This window comes from Drosophila navojoa, chromosome 2 (assembly GCF_054131105.1).
Source record: "Drosophila navojoa isolate 15081-1374.11 chromosome 2, UAZ_NAV_1.0, whole genome shotgun sequence".
NCBI classification, from domain to species: domain Eukaryota; kingdom Metazoa; phylum Arthropoda; class Insecta; order Diptera; family Drosophilidae; genus Drosophila; species Drosophila navojoa.
Window position 1 is genome coordinate 7,177,303 of NC_142890.1, and position 15,734 is coordinate 7,193,036.

Here is a 15,734-nt window from a genome sequence, read left to right on the forward strand (position 1 = left end):
TATCGAAGTGGTCGCAACTATCGCAAAGCATAGCTTAAGCAGCCTTGCCACCTAGCTAAAACAAATGACCACCTAAAAAATAAATAACGCGTTTCACAAACATTTTAGTGATTGTCAACCCCTCTGCAAATAATTATTTTTATTATTTTGTTTGTGTTTAATGTAAAAAGGGAAATTCAAAATTTAATTAAAAATGTAAAATGCAATAGCTAAACGCTATACAGAAAATAAAATCGTAAGTTAGAGTTGCTACCACATCGATATACGCCATATTTTTGCAGCAGACAGCAGAGCACAGAGTGTGAAAAGCAAGAGCTGGGAAAACAGAATAGAGAAAATAGCAGTGCGTTATTATTTTCCCACAACTGTGTCACAAGCAGTCTCCAAAAACGGACTGTATTTGCGTATGTGTGTGTAAGTGCGTTTGTGTGTGTAAAGATCTTGTGTTATTTATTCAATAAAAGCAAGATGTCGGAATTGTTAAAAACGCAACAGCAGCACGCGCAGCAACAACAACAACAGCATCAGAGCAACATTGGCATCTATGGCAATAAAATGAGTGTAATTCCCAATTATACATTGAGCGGAATGAGCTCCTTTGATGCCGAATCGCTTCCTGATTACTCAGAGTTTGATTCCGAATCGGTTACTTTGGACTATTACAAGGAAAGGTATTTAGCAAACGACAACAACAACGACAGCGACAACAACAAGCAATATTTTTGTCCGCATTTTTGTTTTGATTCCGTTTCACCCTTCGTACACTCGCCGCAGTAGTTGTTGTTATTGTCGATTTTCTGTGCCCCAATTTTATGTTTTCATTCGTGCTTTGTTTGTTTTGTCTTCTTTATTTGATATAATTATGCTTCTCATATTAAATACTCTTGATCCTGTTGCCGTGCCCAATGCTCTCACGTACATATGCTTGTGTGTATATGCAAATATTTTGTGTTTCTGCCTTATTGTTTAGGCTAAAAATAGAGCACACATCGTCTCTGTCTGGCTCCCGTCTGTGCAATAAAATCATAAAATTGGCAAGCATTTTTCTTTGTCTAGTATAAGGCAAGCAGCCCGCTCATACAAATGGACTACGCCACACTTTGTAAATAATTTGTTAGATGAGGAAGCAGTGAAAACTGCCTTCCTTGCCCACTCGCTGCTTAAAAACTTTGATTTATAAAACATCTTAAATATCTTTTGATATTTGCTACTGAAGACATATAATGCCTTTAGTGAACAGCTGTGGTTCCTTTTATATTTTACTTTATATTTAACTGAATAGTTGTGAAAGACATATGGTACATCTATTATTAAAATTGTCATTTGTTCGAGCTTTTACTGTAGTCATATAGTATGTGGGCTTTCGTGTCAGATTATACATTATTAATCAAGATACTCAAGATACTTGCAGTTTTACGATTAATACAGGTGCTTCCTGGAGTGGCCTTGGTATCTGAGGACATTCGCTACATTCTTTTTGTTGATGTCATTGCTTACGCATTCCTACATATATAATAGCTTTGTCACATGTTGCACATCTTTTTTTTTAACAACCAAGAAAGGAACTGCTTGACTAGGAGATACCTTAACTAGAAGCTATACCATATCTATATAAAGCATACATATTGTGGTAATATACCTTATAAATATGAGATGTACTCAAATAGATCTATATGAAGGCGTTGATTGATCCTGCTAGCACAATATATACAAATATACTTGTTGGCGCTTGCGAAAACAACATACTGACAATCTTAAATAACCGTTATCCATTCATTAGATTATTAAGAACATATACGCTATAAATTCAAATCTTGTTGACTAGTGCCGTTTGATGAAATGAACAAAACAAACTTATTGAAGCGTTACAAAAAGCAGCGCTTGTGGCCTATTCCAAGTGGATTTTTGTGCTTTGGTCAATTTGTGGTAGGCCCCTCCCACCTAGGCGGGGGCTGGGCTCCGGCCTACTCAAATGCTTCTGTATGTGTTTGCATGCTGCTGCTCTATATTGTATTGTTTTCTCTGCTGACTTGTATGCGCTTGAATGTATGTTTTCGCTTTTTGTATTGTTCTTATTTAGTTTTAACGTAAACTATAAATTATCAGCTACAATTGCACTAATCGAAACTGTTACCAATTCTATTTTTCCTCCATGCAAAACGTTTTAATAAACAAACAGATGTTAAAAAGGCATTCGGCAAGCATTTTAGATTGAAAAAAGCATTTGAACAGTTCATAACAAACGCTGTGCGCTAAGAATTAACGCAAATACAAAAAACAATAAACATCAATTGAGACATTTAATTGTTATATATATACCAAGCCAGAGTTCGCCATTATTCCCCTCTATAAACTAACCAAAAATATCAATAAATCGCTCCAAATCAGTATTTTACGTGGGCAAACGTTTGCCTGATTAGTTTTTAAGGTAAGTGAAACTCATCTCATAAATTTCTAATTATTTTCTAATACATATTTTGAACATTAAATGCATATTCGTTTGTATTATTTAAATAGTGTACTACGTCCCCAACCGGACAAAATGGCGCCGACAACGACAATTGAAACCATAACAATCACAAGGCCCCTCAAGGTATGTACAAAAAAAATGATTATTCTAATTTTAAAACACTTTTTTCAACAATCCAAATTGAACTTTATAGGTGATTGCATTTATTTGCGGAGTCATCGTTGTGGTATTGATGATTATGGCCCTGGCATCTACAGATTGGCTAATGGCAGCCGGTTGGCGGCAGGGCCTCTTTGTGCATTGCATCGAGGATGATTCAGCTTCACCGCTGCCATTTAATATACAGGATCCACCAGGCTGCTATTGGACCCGTGATATTGGTAATGATATAAAATCAAGATCAAAAACATTCTTCTTGCTAAATGCCTACCTTTGTATTTTTATAGGCTACATTAAGGCAACTGCAGCGCTATGCATTATCACATTGATAACGGATGTCATAGCCACAGTGTTGACTGGACTGGGCCTAAAGACACAGAATCATAATATTAAATACAAATTTTATCGAATAGCAGTGCTAGTAATGCTGGTCTCACGTACGTGTCATATGTCTCTTACATAATTCATATAACTCACAATTCTTCCGATTCTCTTTCAATACAGTATTGGCCGTGCTCTCTGCTCTGATTGTCTATCCAGTGTGCTTTGCTGGCGAACTCACAATGGGTAATCACTTGAATATAAATTTTGAATATGTGCAATTTACCAACTTATAATTATTTTGTCTATGCAGCGAATCGACGCGTTTGGGAGTTTGGCTGGGCCTATGGGGTGGGCTGGGGCGCAGCAATATTCTTGTTTGGAGCCGTAGTTCTGCTGCTCTGTGACAAAGAATCGGAGGAGATCTATTATAAGGAGAGAAAAATTGTACATGAAAACCAAATGCGCGCCTAGGCAAGGCCGCACGACCTGCCTGACGTCGTTCTTTAGACATAAGCATCTAGCAACACATTCACTCACACATATACACACTCACAGACGTATATAAATTTCAAATTTGACTCACGACAAACGAACACACTCAATCGAAATAGTAATTTTTCGTCATATTTAGTTAGACTTCTGATTACGTCCATCACAAACAAATTTTAAGCCAAAAGAGAGAACCATAACGACTTGACTTAATTCTTCCCATAGTACTGGGCATTAGTTAGATAAGACTTGTTTATATTTTATTTGTTTTATTTTTTTCTTCCGTAAGTTTTCCCCTGTGGAATATAATTCTTCCAAAAAAATACCAATACACATTTACAAAAATAGTGGTATATAATCTTCAAATCGTATCCAACCTACCTACCTATATAACAACACATATATTAAAATACATGATCGCAAATCTTTATCAGCGAGCTCGACAAAATTATAATCAACTTTTAGTCTTGTCTTTGGCATCAATATGACGAAAGCGAAACCAAATTGTACTTTTATGAAACAATATATAAAAATTTATATGAAGAAAAAATAATATTACAAATTATCCAGATACATGTCGTATACCTAGAAGAATATCATAGAAATTCATAGTATATGTATTGTAACCTAACTGTAGTCGATCCCTTTACATGACCGCTCCACACAAAACCAAGAATCAATTTTGATGATACGACAAACACAAATGATTGATATTTATGTGAATTATACTTTACAATATTTCTTTGAATTTCTTCAACACTTCAGATTACGCTGATTACGATTTGCAACAAATTTGATTTGATTCATTTATGTGTTGTGTCAGTGCTACCCATATATACCTTTTGTATAATACTTAAACCGTCCCGTTTACCACTCGAATCACTTTGAATATTTTTAAGTTAATATCGTATATATGCAATAATTTGAACTCTATATTTGGCAGCGTATGTAACCTCAGTTATATATAATTATTTTTACACTCTAATTTATTATTGTATATTCCTTGTATTGTGTTCTATGCTCTATTTACATATCATAACCAATTCAAATGTAATAAACGCGTTTCTGATAACTTCTGTTAATATTTGAACAATTTTTTTTTATTTTGGTTTGTTAATCTAAGGCTTTTCGCTTGTTCGACAATGACTATTTATTCGTCAATCTGTTCTTATATCATTCATCCAAATTTTCACACTATAATTTCTCATGTCGTTCAGTTGCATTTGATTTTCGTTCTTTAAAGACGATAAATTGACAACACGCAATCAAGAGAGAAACAATTAGACCGAGTTTTGGGTAAACGTATATTACAACAATACAAAGATATCTACACATGCATTAACATTCATTATATAAAGAAGACATTGAACAAATCGTAGGCAGGAACGTGCGGTGAAAAAGTGAAGCGAAAAATATAGAGAAACAAGAACAATTATTAACGAGTATGAAATTAACAATTATACCAAACAATTTTAATTAACTAAACTATATTTAAGTAAGGTTAAAGTATGCAACTATTATTAAAATGAAAATGAAAAACAAAACAAAACGAAGAAAATACAAATTTAACATATGTAACTAACGAAACAATTATATAACTTAGTATACTCAAATGTGAACATTTATGAAACGTTACAATTTTTTATTGATAAAGAGGCGCAAACGATTAGCTATAACAAAAAAATAACACGAAACGTACATACATAACAAATACAAGTTAAACGTTTTCGTTCCTCCATAAATCAAAAAGGAACAAAAAAGTCAACTTGAAATAATATATATGTTTTAACCATTACAAGTTTTATGAATCGGAAACGGAGAACTTATCAAATTTATTACTAGTGATCGATCATATATTCAATAATTAACTCACTTAGTCACATATTTATATGACATTTATATAAATGATGTATTCGCCAATATTCACAGTTAAATTAACCACATATTTGATACAGCGAAGGTGTCTAATCACCCATTCATCAATGCGATTTTGTTTTGTTTATATGTAAATATTTTGGCCAGAGATTTCTATTCTCATCCACAAATGTAAATGTTCTAATGTAATCGATATTCATTTTAGATTTTAAATTTCCTTCGCAATCAATCAATCAATTATACTGAGATGTTTATAAAAACTACAAATTAAGTTCTCATTCCATAATCAAAATTTATTTAAATATGTATGTAACAGCAAAATACATAAATACAGAGTTTATAGGAAATTCACAAATATTGTACTAAATGGAATGTTGATTGGAATTGGAATCTTCTTGGATGCCCCATTAGATACTTAGATCTGTGGCATTAATATTATTTTGTTCAAAGTACGTTGAGAAAAAGTCAACGAAATGGTTTATCTTGGGACGATTCCCAGGAACCGTATCCCAGCTGTTGACTATCAATGTTTTCAATTCTTCGGGATAAACCATTTCGATGTCTCCCAAATCTGGACGCATCCCTATAATGTAATATTATCTTAAGTAATTGCAGTTAATACCAAGTCATACCGTACCTTTTATACATTCCTCCATTATTTTGTAAGGAGCTAAATCAGTGTTTTCGTAGGGCTGTTTGCGCGACAGCAATTCCCATAAGATAATGCCACAGGTGTACACCTCCGATTCCTTTGTACGTTTCCCACGATCACACGTCTGCAAATGAAATTACGCACATAAATATAAGCAACTGACAGGTTGATCAGTTCACTTATATTTGATAATGCATTGTAATATATGTATGTATATGGACGAGGGTATACAACACATACATATGTACACAGTTACTGCAAAAGATGCTCAAAACTAATAGACTCGCTTGCACTTTGCATATGATCAGATACTAGCCTCTGGTGCAATATAGGGCACCCTGGTACGCTGATTTGTGTCAGTGGTTGCCCCAGCGCGCACAGATCCGAAGTCAGAGATTTTCAAGACACGACGGCTATCCATTAGCAACATATTCGACGGCTTCAAATCGCCATGCAGCAATAGCGGATCTCTCGTATGAAGATACGCAACGGCCTGGTAAAATAAAAGAAGTAAATATACATGTATACAATAAGGCTAACGTCAGAGTGGCCGCGAGAATAATCGCAGCGATCTGCAAAGCGATGACATGACAGACTGAAAGAGAAACATTGCGAGTAATTGCTTGCACTCTGGCATGTTTAAAGCGATTACATGTAAATGTGCATGCAGTGCTTTCGCGCACTTTGTCGCTCAATATTATCGCATCGCTTATCGCAGCCATTCTGACGTCAGGCTATACGTATAAATATTTGGCAATATACCGAAAAGTACTGGAGGGCCCAATTGACAACATGATTCAATTTATACGCAATCAGCGGCGGGCTATGCAAAAAATCTTTCAGAGATCCCCCGTCAGCATACTCCATAATTGAATACAGGTTACCTCCATTGCGTGAATCGCCAATCAAGGTGAGGATGTTTGGATGCTTAACGTCTCGCAAGGCTCTTAGCGCTTTTTCAACATTGCTAATGTCAGCGTAGGATATGAATTTTTTAACTGCTACGGTTTTATTATAATATTGTCCTTTAAAGACGGTTCCATAGGTTCCGGTTGCGATTTCCTATAACGCACAATTTCTATTACTTGGACAAACCACATCTACGTTATTTATAAGCACTTACTATAGAATTAGTTATTTTTACAAAGTCAATTGACTCTATATAGTTGTTTCCGTCCATTTTCCGTTTCAGACGCGAGCTCACTGTGTACTAATCGAATTTTATTTCATTGAAAATTTAGGTTGATTCCCTGTATAAATGGAAATTGTGGGTATATTGTTTTTAATGTTTAATTTGTAATTTGTATTATTTTTCGGTTCAACGAGCTGAGTCGATATTTATATTTCTGTCCATTCGCCTTTCGTTTATCCTTTTGTAATTATCAACGTATAAATCGCTCATCTCGTTTATTTTTTGGGTTAAGATTAAAAGCCATTTAAGCGAAAGTCTGCAATTTCTCTGCACTTATGCGTATTTATAATCTGAAAAAAAAAAAATATTACACACATTTGTCATTCTAAATTTCATTAAGATACATAGTTCTAGAACCAGTCAGTATTTTGCTCTGTTTTCTGCATGGTTGGAAAAAGCCCCAAATGCCATTTTGACGGTTACCTTTGAAGTCACAAGACATTTGCTAGTCGTCCACTCTCGATTCGGATGAGAAATTTGATAAGACTAACCAGTAATAAAGTAGCAGTCGGGCGTTTCCAACTGCGGAATACTCATTAACACCCCATCAGTCATTTAGTAGCTCAGTTTTGCTCTAATACTGTAGAAAGTTCAGTTTTTCTCGATTTGCCAAGCTCCTATTGGGCGTAGACCCTTCATTTTTGGCCAGTTCATGGAACATTTGGATGCTTACGCTCCAAAAAAAAATTACAAAAATTACAGGGTATTTTTCTATATGCCACGCCCCTAAAGAGGCGTAACAATATTATTTTGGGAATCGATAGAGGAGGTTACTGGTAATTTACTATCCAAATTTGAAGCTTCTAGCTCTTACACTTTAGGAGATATAAACTTTTGCGTTCATACGGATAGACGGACAGTCGGACAGTCGGACAGACAGGAAGACGGACATTGCACAAAACCAATATACTATTTCACTTTCGTGAATGAGTATAATAACTCATGTTTCTCGCTTTCTATCCTTATATATAAAGCATGAATAATACTTTATAAATAAAAATGAGCTTTTATATGTAGGTATAAACAAATAGAACGATTAAATTGTTAGCCATTATCAAGCCGGCAAATGAAGTCAAGTTATATATATTAGAGTATATACACATAGAGGGAACGTATTACAAAATTAAGTCTTTATTGCATAGAATCGGCAACATGTTGAGGGTTGGTCATGCTGCCTACATTAATTATTATTTAAATATAAGTTTAATTTATTAAAATATTGTTATTGGAGCATTTATTTGTTATATATCTACATGTGGACACCTACAACTACATTGTACATTCACAGCACAGCGCCACACCTTTAGTCTTTCTTGGCTATCAGGCCTTGCTTTTTCAGCTGTCGGAGTGCACATTTGGCAGCCGTACATTTGGCTATACGGTAGTTGCGTCCGATGCCGCGGAATGTGCCCTTGCAAAAGACATCAACAGTGACGCGAACGCGACGTCCGTCCGCCAGTTTCTCTGGCTTGCCAAATTTGGCCGTTTCCGGCTCCAGCTCGAGCAGCTCTCGTATGGGTGACTTTGGCACAGAATTGCTAAACTGCTCTATCTCTGGCTTCATCATATTGCTGAATACCTGCCACACCACATCCAGGGACATATTCGAGTCGAGAAATATGGCACCGGCGATTGATTCGAATACATCGCCCAATGCCTTAGGCACCTCAACATCCTCGGCATCATCGCACTCCTCCTCAGAGAGCAGATAATACTAATAATAATAAAGATATACGATGTCATTATCATGTCTGATTGATTTCAAATTGAAACTCACCTCTTCGCTTATGCAGTGACCGTTCTCCTGCTGAATGCGAACAAAGCGGTCGATGACGTCGTTGAGTCCGGGTGATAGATGACGAAAATACTTGTGGAAGCCATGCCGCACAGCCAATGAGGCAAAGATTGTGTTGTTCACTAAAGCCGAACGTAGATCAGTCAAAGCGCCTGGCGAATGTTGGCGTGGATCCTCATACAAATGTCGTGTTATCAGGTAGTCGAGGACGGCATCGCCCAGAAATTCGAGACGCTGATAACAATCTGTTAGACGATTGGGCGTGTAACTGGCATGCGTCATGGCCTGCAGTAAATAGGAACGATCTCTAAAAGTATAGCCCAGGCTGGCCTCGAATTCCTCAAATCCACTAAGCAGCTCCTCCAGCTCCCTATGCGCATTGGGTGCAAAGTGCAGAAGCGGACTGCGCGGCGTCGGCCAATCACCATATACGGTAACCATGTTGTTGTCATCTGGCTTCGTGCTGCCCGGCTTGCGTTGGCTAACGTCTGCAGGAGCCGGTTCCATTTGGTAGGGCAGCACACGGACTCCCAGCCAGGCCATAAAGAGCAATGCGCCGCGCGGACCACACTCGATGAGATAAGCGCCAATCAACGCCTCTACACAATCCGCTATAGATTTGTCCGGTATGCTATGCTGCGAGACTAGATTATATGGAATGAAGCAACTGAAATCGTTCGTCTCGTTCGAGTCGTCCAAATCAGCATTTTGTTGTGTTGCTGTGGGCTGATCTGCATTGGTGCCCAGGCCCAATGCTTCGGCCTTTTCACGAACCAACTCGCAGATTTGCACGCTGCTCAAATTCTTGATATCCAGCAGGTCGGCCAGCTTCCAGTGGTGCGTTGGAATTTTAGCCTCAATTAGCGCCTTTTCCAGCTCTTTGGGTACATAATAGCAGGGCGGCAGCCAATTATCGTGCGGCTCGAACTTGGTGGCTATCATATATTCGCCTAGTCGCTTGCGTCGCCCCAATCGATACAGATTGAGATTGGCCACTTGCTTGGAGCGCAGATGGCTTAACTTGCCCTCGTGCACATTCTCATAGGTGATATACAGATATGTTGTAATTGCATACTTGAGGAACGAGTCTCCAATTGTCTCCAGACGCTCCAAATTAATGCCATCGTTGGCATTTGACATTGTCAGTGCCTGCAAAATGATGCTGGGGCTGGGTCCGGGATGCCCTACCAGCTCCGGCTGCTGATCGAAACTAAACCCGGCATCAGGCCTGCCTGTTAAGAGCCTTTCCGTTGGATTCACAGCACTTTCATTATTCGTTGCCGATTCTCTTTGATACTCAAGTCTGATCTGTTTATTGTCCAAGCTCAGTAGGTGGTGATCATTGTAGTTGTCAAAGCTAGCGCCACAACCCAATACGGTGTAGGTTTCAGGTTCATGCTGCTGCAGCCAACTTGCATTTAGCTCAACCAGATCAGAGAGCTCCAGCGACTCGTGGCTATCGAGCTTAGCCAAAATTGCATCTTCTGGCACGTATGGCAGCAGTTGCTTAAGCAGCTCCAGCTGCAACGTAGCCCCATCTTTGTCCACTTTGACTAGGCTGTCTTCTGTTCGCTTGATGTTGAGCTCCTCGTCTTGTGACACCAGCATGCCGCAGGTCTCAATCTCTGACTTAAAGCGAACAATGGACTGCTCGTAGTTGACACTGTTACTACGCTCCGCATGCTCGAAGTTGTACCCTATGAGCAAATTCTTTGTCTCTTGATATTGGCGCTCGTTGGCATTGGTGGCTTGAATAATGGACATCTGTTTCTGGCGCTTTTCCAGCTCTTGAGCTGTTTCGATGGCCTCCGCCTCGTTCTTCGATGTGAACTCAATGCGGCCGGCGGCAATGTCATCCGAATCATCGTCATCCGAGCTGTAGTTGTGAACCGGCCCTACATGATCGTCATCATCACTGCTGGAGCTAAGGGAATTATCCGATTCGTAGTAGGCGTATTTGGGTTTTCCCTCTACTTTTGCAGATTTGCCCGCGCCACCACCGCCTCGCGGTTTAGCGGTTCGCTGTTGGACAGAGTCAGCTGGCTGCTTAAAGCTATTGGTATTGCTGACATCCCAAAACGTCGGCGAACCGTATCGCATCTGTTGATCGCCTATAAGGTAAATGGAATGAGATTTGATAATTTTTTGCTAACGATTGAATAACCTCAACTTACAGAACTTAACATTAGCGGGAAGCACTGGCAAAAAATCTTCATCCTCCTCATCGTCATCACCCTCTGAATAGCTGGCTATGTCATCGGCCATGTCATTCGACCAGGTGCCTATCTCTATAAATTCTGCCGTACTGCTTAACTGTTCTTCTCCTTCAATAACCAGCTCGTTGGCAGTCTTCTCTACTTTATCCAGGCTTGGCTCAGCTACTGTCTCGACAGCCAAGTCCTCCGTAACTTCGTTGATTGCCTCTTTGCTATCGGATTTCTGCTTAGACTCGCGGGATTTCTTCAGCACTTCCGAGAGGCTCCAGCCAAAGTCTAGCATGGGCCACTCGAACTCCTCATCATCGATTTGTTGCCGGCCGAGGCCAAGATCCGCAGAGACCTGTTTTCGAATATCGTCAGCCAACAGCAGCCCATTGATGCGGTACAGGATGCAGGGCAGACAAACTGCTGTGCGCCATAGAGACGCCGGGAACGGATGCACTGTACAGAGTTCGGGAACTAGAATCTGCTTTTGTTCAAGATTTTCTCGCTTTGCCCGCTTCGTTTCCTCCGAACTGGTGGGTAGTGCCACGCCCTTTCGATTCACGTAACGCGGAGTTAGAAAATTTAACCGTGCACTCGTGTGATCCACATCGAGCAGAGGCTGCGTTGCATTCTGTATGGTGAGCCCATATTTAACTAGATAGTAATGCTTAAAGGTGCGATAATGGTCGCCCGGAAAGCAGCTCAGTGGCGACAAATGTGGGCAGATTTCGGCTACATAGAAGTACTGTGGCTGATCTTGGTTCCGATACCAGGGCATAACGACAGCGTCCTGAAAACGTTGAGCATCGAATGATTGCTTTTGCCGTTCCTCATCTGGCACTGGCTGTGGCATCATGTTCCCAGTGGCTTGAATGAGCTCCAGAAATTGCCAGTCAATAATCCGACTGTCTGCCGTCGACCTTATCGTGGGCACAATGAACACGCAGTTTTCCGTGGAGTCTGGATCGAAGAGCATGAGGAACTTTTGCAGACGCAACACATTTGTGAAAGTATAGTTAAGGAAAACATTGATGCACTTAATCTGCTCCTCAGTTAGGACAACACGATCACGTGCCAGATCCAGCGATACCTTTACCTCACCAGATCGCGTAAATATCGAGAAGGCGCTCAGCTTTGGTATGCGTTTCAGCGTCAATATGCCGAAGCCTTGTTGTGCCTCTTCCGGCGGATAGATTTTGCGACCGCGGGTGTTCTGCTCTTCAGGTATAGGACACTGTAGTGTTAGCTGAATGAAATACAGGTAGCAAGGAGCGCCAGCCACAGGACGGCAGTCACAAAACTCCGATGCAATACGCTTGTAGTAATATTGCCGCCGTTTTGTGGTGCCCGGCCGTGGCTCGTCATTTTGTTGCACTATCTGCTCGTCCTCTGGCTCCAAATCGAAGCACTCCCAGTCTGGCTCCAGTGCCCGAAAGCCCTCCTTACCAATGGGCTGCAGCTGATCGTCCAGTTCACCAATCTTATGCAGATCCACACAGGCCTGCAGTGCGGCCAACCGCCGTGCAAGTGTCTGAGTGGGCATCGGCAGACCCTTTAATGAGAAAATAAATCGGTTTGGAAATACTCAAATTGCAGCATATATTCAAAAATCTTACAATAATATCGTGCTTTAGAGGTGAATTAATGGGCAGGCGCAACGTGTACTGGTATAACGTGACGCCGTCACGAACGGCGCTCGCACAACGCCACAGAGCTGTTAGCTTGGTGAAGGTATCGCTGGGCAGCCGGGCGCAATATTTGTTGACCAGGGCTATGGCAGTACTTAAGTCAACTGAGGCGCCGGTTGACAGGTGCGGCTTGGGCCTATAGGCGGCAAGGCAGCTCGTGAATCGCTCCGCTTGTATCTGCTCCAGCTCGGCGGGCTCCGTATTGGCACACTTCGATAACAGCATCTGAAATAAGTAAGCAAGTATTAAATAAATACATACATATAAAGTTTACTGACTATTAATAACAATTACCTGCTCGATCTCGCGATATTGTGCCATTCGATGCACCAGCACCTGTGTTGTACTTGTCAGATTGTCTGCTATTGCCGGAACATTTACCTCAGTGGCTGACTCAATATCTGGCATCGAATGGAGTTCGCATTGGAAGCGTTGCTTGGGTCTACGCTCCGCGCTTCTGTCACTAGGCGTGGTATTCGATAAGCTAATGGCATCGTCACTGGAATTGCCGGCATCTAGAACAGCGGGCGCCTCGTCCTGGATCTCCTGCAGTTTTATGTCACACACGGTGGGCGGTTGGTTGCTAAACACCTCTGGATTGAGTATTTTGACCGTTCCACGAGCAGTTCCAAAAGTATATGGATCGGAAGCAAGCGAATTGGGCAGTGCAGAGTCGTCTGAATCGCTGTCCACCTCCTGGTCAGCATTCGCTGTATCATCGCTGGACGTTGCACAGATAAATCGATGGCTCTGCGCATTGAGCTGCACTGCAGCTTTGATTGCCGCATCAGACGGATCATACGTGGGTGCTACAAGCATTATATGGTAAGCGGGTGCGGCTCGCGCACGTCCCTTGCATTGCACATAGCTGCGATAAGTTGTGGGTGGATCCCAGCGAATTACCAGATTGCACTTGGGCACATCAATTCCCTCCTCTAGCACCGAGGTGCCAATTAGCACATTACAATCGTGCATGCGAAACCGTTTCAGCACATCCTCCTGCCGCCTATGCTCCAGTTCAGCTTCTTTTGGCTCTGTGGCCGGATCAGCCACGCGATCCGTGGTATACTGGCAGCGCAGGAACTTTAGATGAGGATCGCGTCGACTCAACTCCGCCAACAGTTCGAATAGAACGCGAGCCGTGTGATTTTGATTGCAATAGATAAGAGCACAAAGGGTCTCGCCCGCGTCATTGTGGTGTCGATTGTGCCGCCTTGTGTGCATCCGCCTCCTTGAGTGCTGCTGTCCATTGGATTTGGATTTCGTTGTGGTGGTCGTTGGTTGAGTTCCTGGAGCGTTTTCATCGGTGTTGGCTTTGGCTTGCGCCGCCACCTTTGCTCCCTTTTCTGACGATTGTACGAGTTGCTGCAGATTGTTAACTATACTACTTGTTTCCACATTCTTCTCATCCAGCTGTTCAACCACGTGGCACTTGGCTTTGAGTGCCTGCGACAATTTATTGAAATCAGTCTGCTCCACCTGATGGCGCATTTTACGCAATCCCTCGGCCTGGTTGTGCGCCTCAGCTGGTTTGAAACAGCGTAGTACTCGCAACAGCCGCCGCACCTTGGGACTAGAGTACCGCTCTATGGTACCCAGAGGGTCCTCAACCATTAGCTTTTGGAATGTTTGTTCGCACAGGGCATTTATTTCGATCAGCGCTGTGTTCACCAGGCAGAAAAGCAAATAGTGTCGTTCGTGTGGAGTCTTAACTTTCAGCTTCTCGTTGCGTTGGTAGAAATAAAGTGCGGCGCGTTGCGTACACCAAGGTCCCATTTCATGGAGCACAGAAAGTAGGGCATCTAGCACATTTAGTGGATCCTGCTTGGGATCGGGAATATCTGTGAATTAAATTTGTCAATGGAATAAGAGAAGATAGCTTAAAGGTGTATCCCTGAGCAAATACCTTTTAAGTCCTCCATGAATTGATCGGTGCCATAAATCTCAAAGGGATCATAGCGATGATCACTTAGGAACGACTTATGCGTGGTCAGGATATCGACTATCACACGAGACAAGTGGTCCAGTTGTAAGGGCGCACATTGCACAATATACTCATGGGGCTTGGCACAGTATCGCAGCACGGTGACAATGTCACTGGCTGTTTCGATGCGACACAGCATCTGCTGCTCCAGTGTGTCCAACATGGCGTGCAGTTCCTCAAGCTCACAGTTTGCACTATGCAAGGGACCCGCCAGCCCCAATATTCGGGGACGATCAACAGACTTTGCTGGCAGAATAAATTCCTCGAAAATGGGCAAAATACTGCGATAGACAGCGCTGTCGTGACAATCCTCAAGCACAATCAGTTGAACGCTACTTAGTTGCAGATTTCCAGTTTTCAGCAGGAGTAGAAAGGAAGACGGCTTGTGTATACTGACATGGTAGTCGGTCCAGCAATGATCAGCTGAAATTCCCTGATCTCGCTGTTCCTGCCACACTTTGAGATCGGTGAGATGCGTGAGCATCGTGTAGATGGACGTGTTCTCAGCATCAATCTGATTGGTCAGGTACACGCTCACTTTACCGTTCCGGCGTCCTTGTCTAGAAAGCTCTTGCAGTAACTTGAGTGCTATAAACTCCTTGGAGCTTCTATGACCCAAACAGATAATCGTGTTACGCTCAAAGGCAGTCGCAAGCAGCTCCACTTGAAAATCTCGCGGGGTGAACACTGTGGTATGCAGGTTGTTGTCGCACCAATGGAACGCCATAATGTCATTTGTGTCCAACACTCCCGAGTCTACTGCAGTTCCACTGCAATTGGAATTGGTGGGTAATCCACAATGTGGAAACGCCGGTTCGGATGCTTTTTTGCATCATCGATAAATCGTTTGGTCTGAGCTCGATGAATATCACGATATATCGGCTAGAATTAACAGGAAAAAC

General features: G+C 41.5%; 3 protein-coding genes across 5 annotated transcripts; 1 reads left to right on the top strand and 2 right to left on the bottom strand.

Moving 5' to 3' along the window:
- Window positions 1-84: 84 nt before the first annotated feature.
- On the top strand, window positions 85-3,724 carry LOC115562457 (transmembrane protein 47). 3 transcript variants are annotated; one of them, XM_030384048.2, is made up of 7 exons: window positions 85-235; window positions 2,180-2,428; window positions 2,518-2,593; window positions 2,664-2,850; window positions 2,917-3,066; window positions 3,134-3,196; window positions 3,264-3,724. In XM_030384048.2, the coding sequence occupies exons 3-7, from the start codon at window positions 2,543-2,545 to the stop codon at window positions 3,422-3,424; spliced, it is 612 nt and encodes a 203-aa protein (XP_030239908.1). In that variant the 5' UTR covers window positions 85-235; window positions 2,180-2,428; window positions 2,518-2,542; the 3' UTR covers window positions 3,425-3,724. The 3 variants fall into 3 exon arrangements, with proteins under 3 accessions (XP_030239908.1, XP_030239907.1, XP_089121548.1); XM_030384047.2 differs by lacking the exon at window positions 2,180-2,428 and having other exon boundaries at window positions 85-671; XM_089265422.1 differs by lacking the exon at window positions 2,180-2,428.
- A 1,865-nt stretch (window positions 3,725-5,589) lies between these two features.
- Takl2 (Tak1-like 2) lies at window positions 5,590-7,200 on the bottom strand. The gene is made up of 5 exons (XM_089265421.1): window positions 7,093-7,200; window positions 6,732-7,031; window positions 6,286-6,462; window positions 5,955-6,093; window positions 5,590-5,900 (listed from the first exon to the last, which is right to left on the bottom strand). Exons 1-5 carry the CDS (start codon window positions 7,147-7,149, stop codon window positions 5,725-5,727), a joined length of 849 nt encoding a protein of 282 aa, XP_089121547.1. The 5' UTR covers window positions 7,150-7,200; the 3' UTR covers window positions 5,590-5,724.
- A 1,178-nt stretch (window positions 7,201-8,378) lies between these two features.
- On the bottom strand, window positions 8,379-15,684 carry Dcr-1 (Endoribonuclease Dcr-1). Its single transcript, XM_030384017.2, has 6 exons — window positions 14,755-15,684; window positions 13,143-14,689; window positions 12,777-13,073; window positions 11,131-12,712; window positions 8,939-11,067; window positions 8,379-8,875 (listed from the first exon to the last, which is right to left on the bottom strand). The coding sequence occupies exons 1-6, from the start codon at window positions 15,557-15,559 to the stop codon at window positions 8,465-8,467; spliced, it is 6,771 nt and encodes a 2,256-aa protein (XP_030239877.1). The 5' UTR covers window positions 15,560-15,684; the 3' UTR covers window positions 8,379-8,464.
- Between the last annotated feature and the right edge of the window lie 50 nt (window positions 15,685-15,734).

Bases quoted from the DNA above. Each gene is read 5' to 3' on its own strand.
- LOC115562457 (XM_030384047.2), top strand. From the start codon at position 469: ATGTCGGAATTGTTAAAAACGCAACAGCAGCACGCGCAGCAACAACAA. The intron at 672-2,517 runs GTATTTAGCAAA...TTATTTAAATAG, and splicing joins TTGGACTATTACAAGGAAAG to TGTACTACGTCCCCAACCGG. The intron at 3,067-3,133 runs GTACGTGTCATA...CTTTCAATACAG, and splicing joins GCTAGTAATGCTGGTCTCAC to TATTGGCCGTGCTCTCTGCT.
- Takl2 (XM_089265421.1), bottom strand. From the start codon at position 7,149: ATGGACGGAAACAACTATATAGAGTCAATTGACTTTGTAAAAATAACT. The intron at 6,463-6,731 runs GTATATTGCCAA...TTATTTTACCAG, and splicing joins GGGCCCTCCAGTACTTTTCG to GCCGTTGCGTATCTTCATAC. The intron at 5,901-5,954 runs GTACGGTATGAC...ATTACATTATAG, and splicing joins AATGGAGGAATGTATAAAAG to GGATGCGTCCAGATTTGGGA.
- Dcr-1 (XM_030384017.2), bottom strand. From the start codon at position 15,559: ATGGCGTTCCATTGGTGCGACAACAACCTGCATACCACAGTGTTCACC. The intron at 13,074-13,142 runs GTAATTGTTATT...TACTTATTTCAG, and splicing joins AATATCGCGAGATCGAGCAG to ATGCTGTTATCGAAGTGTGC. The intron at 12,713-12,776 runs GTAAGATTTTTG...TTCTCATTAAAG, and splicing joins CTCTAAAGCACGATATTATT to GGTCTGCCGATGCCCACTCA.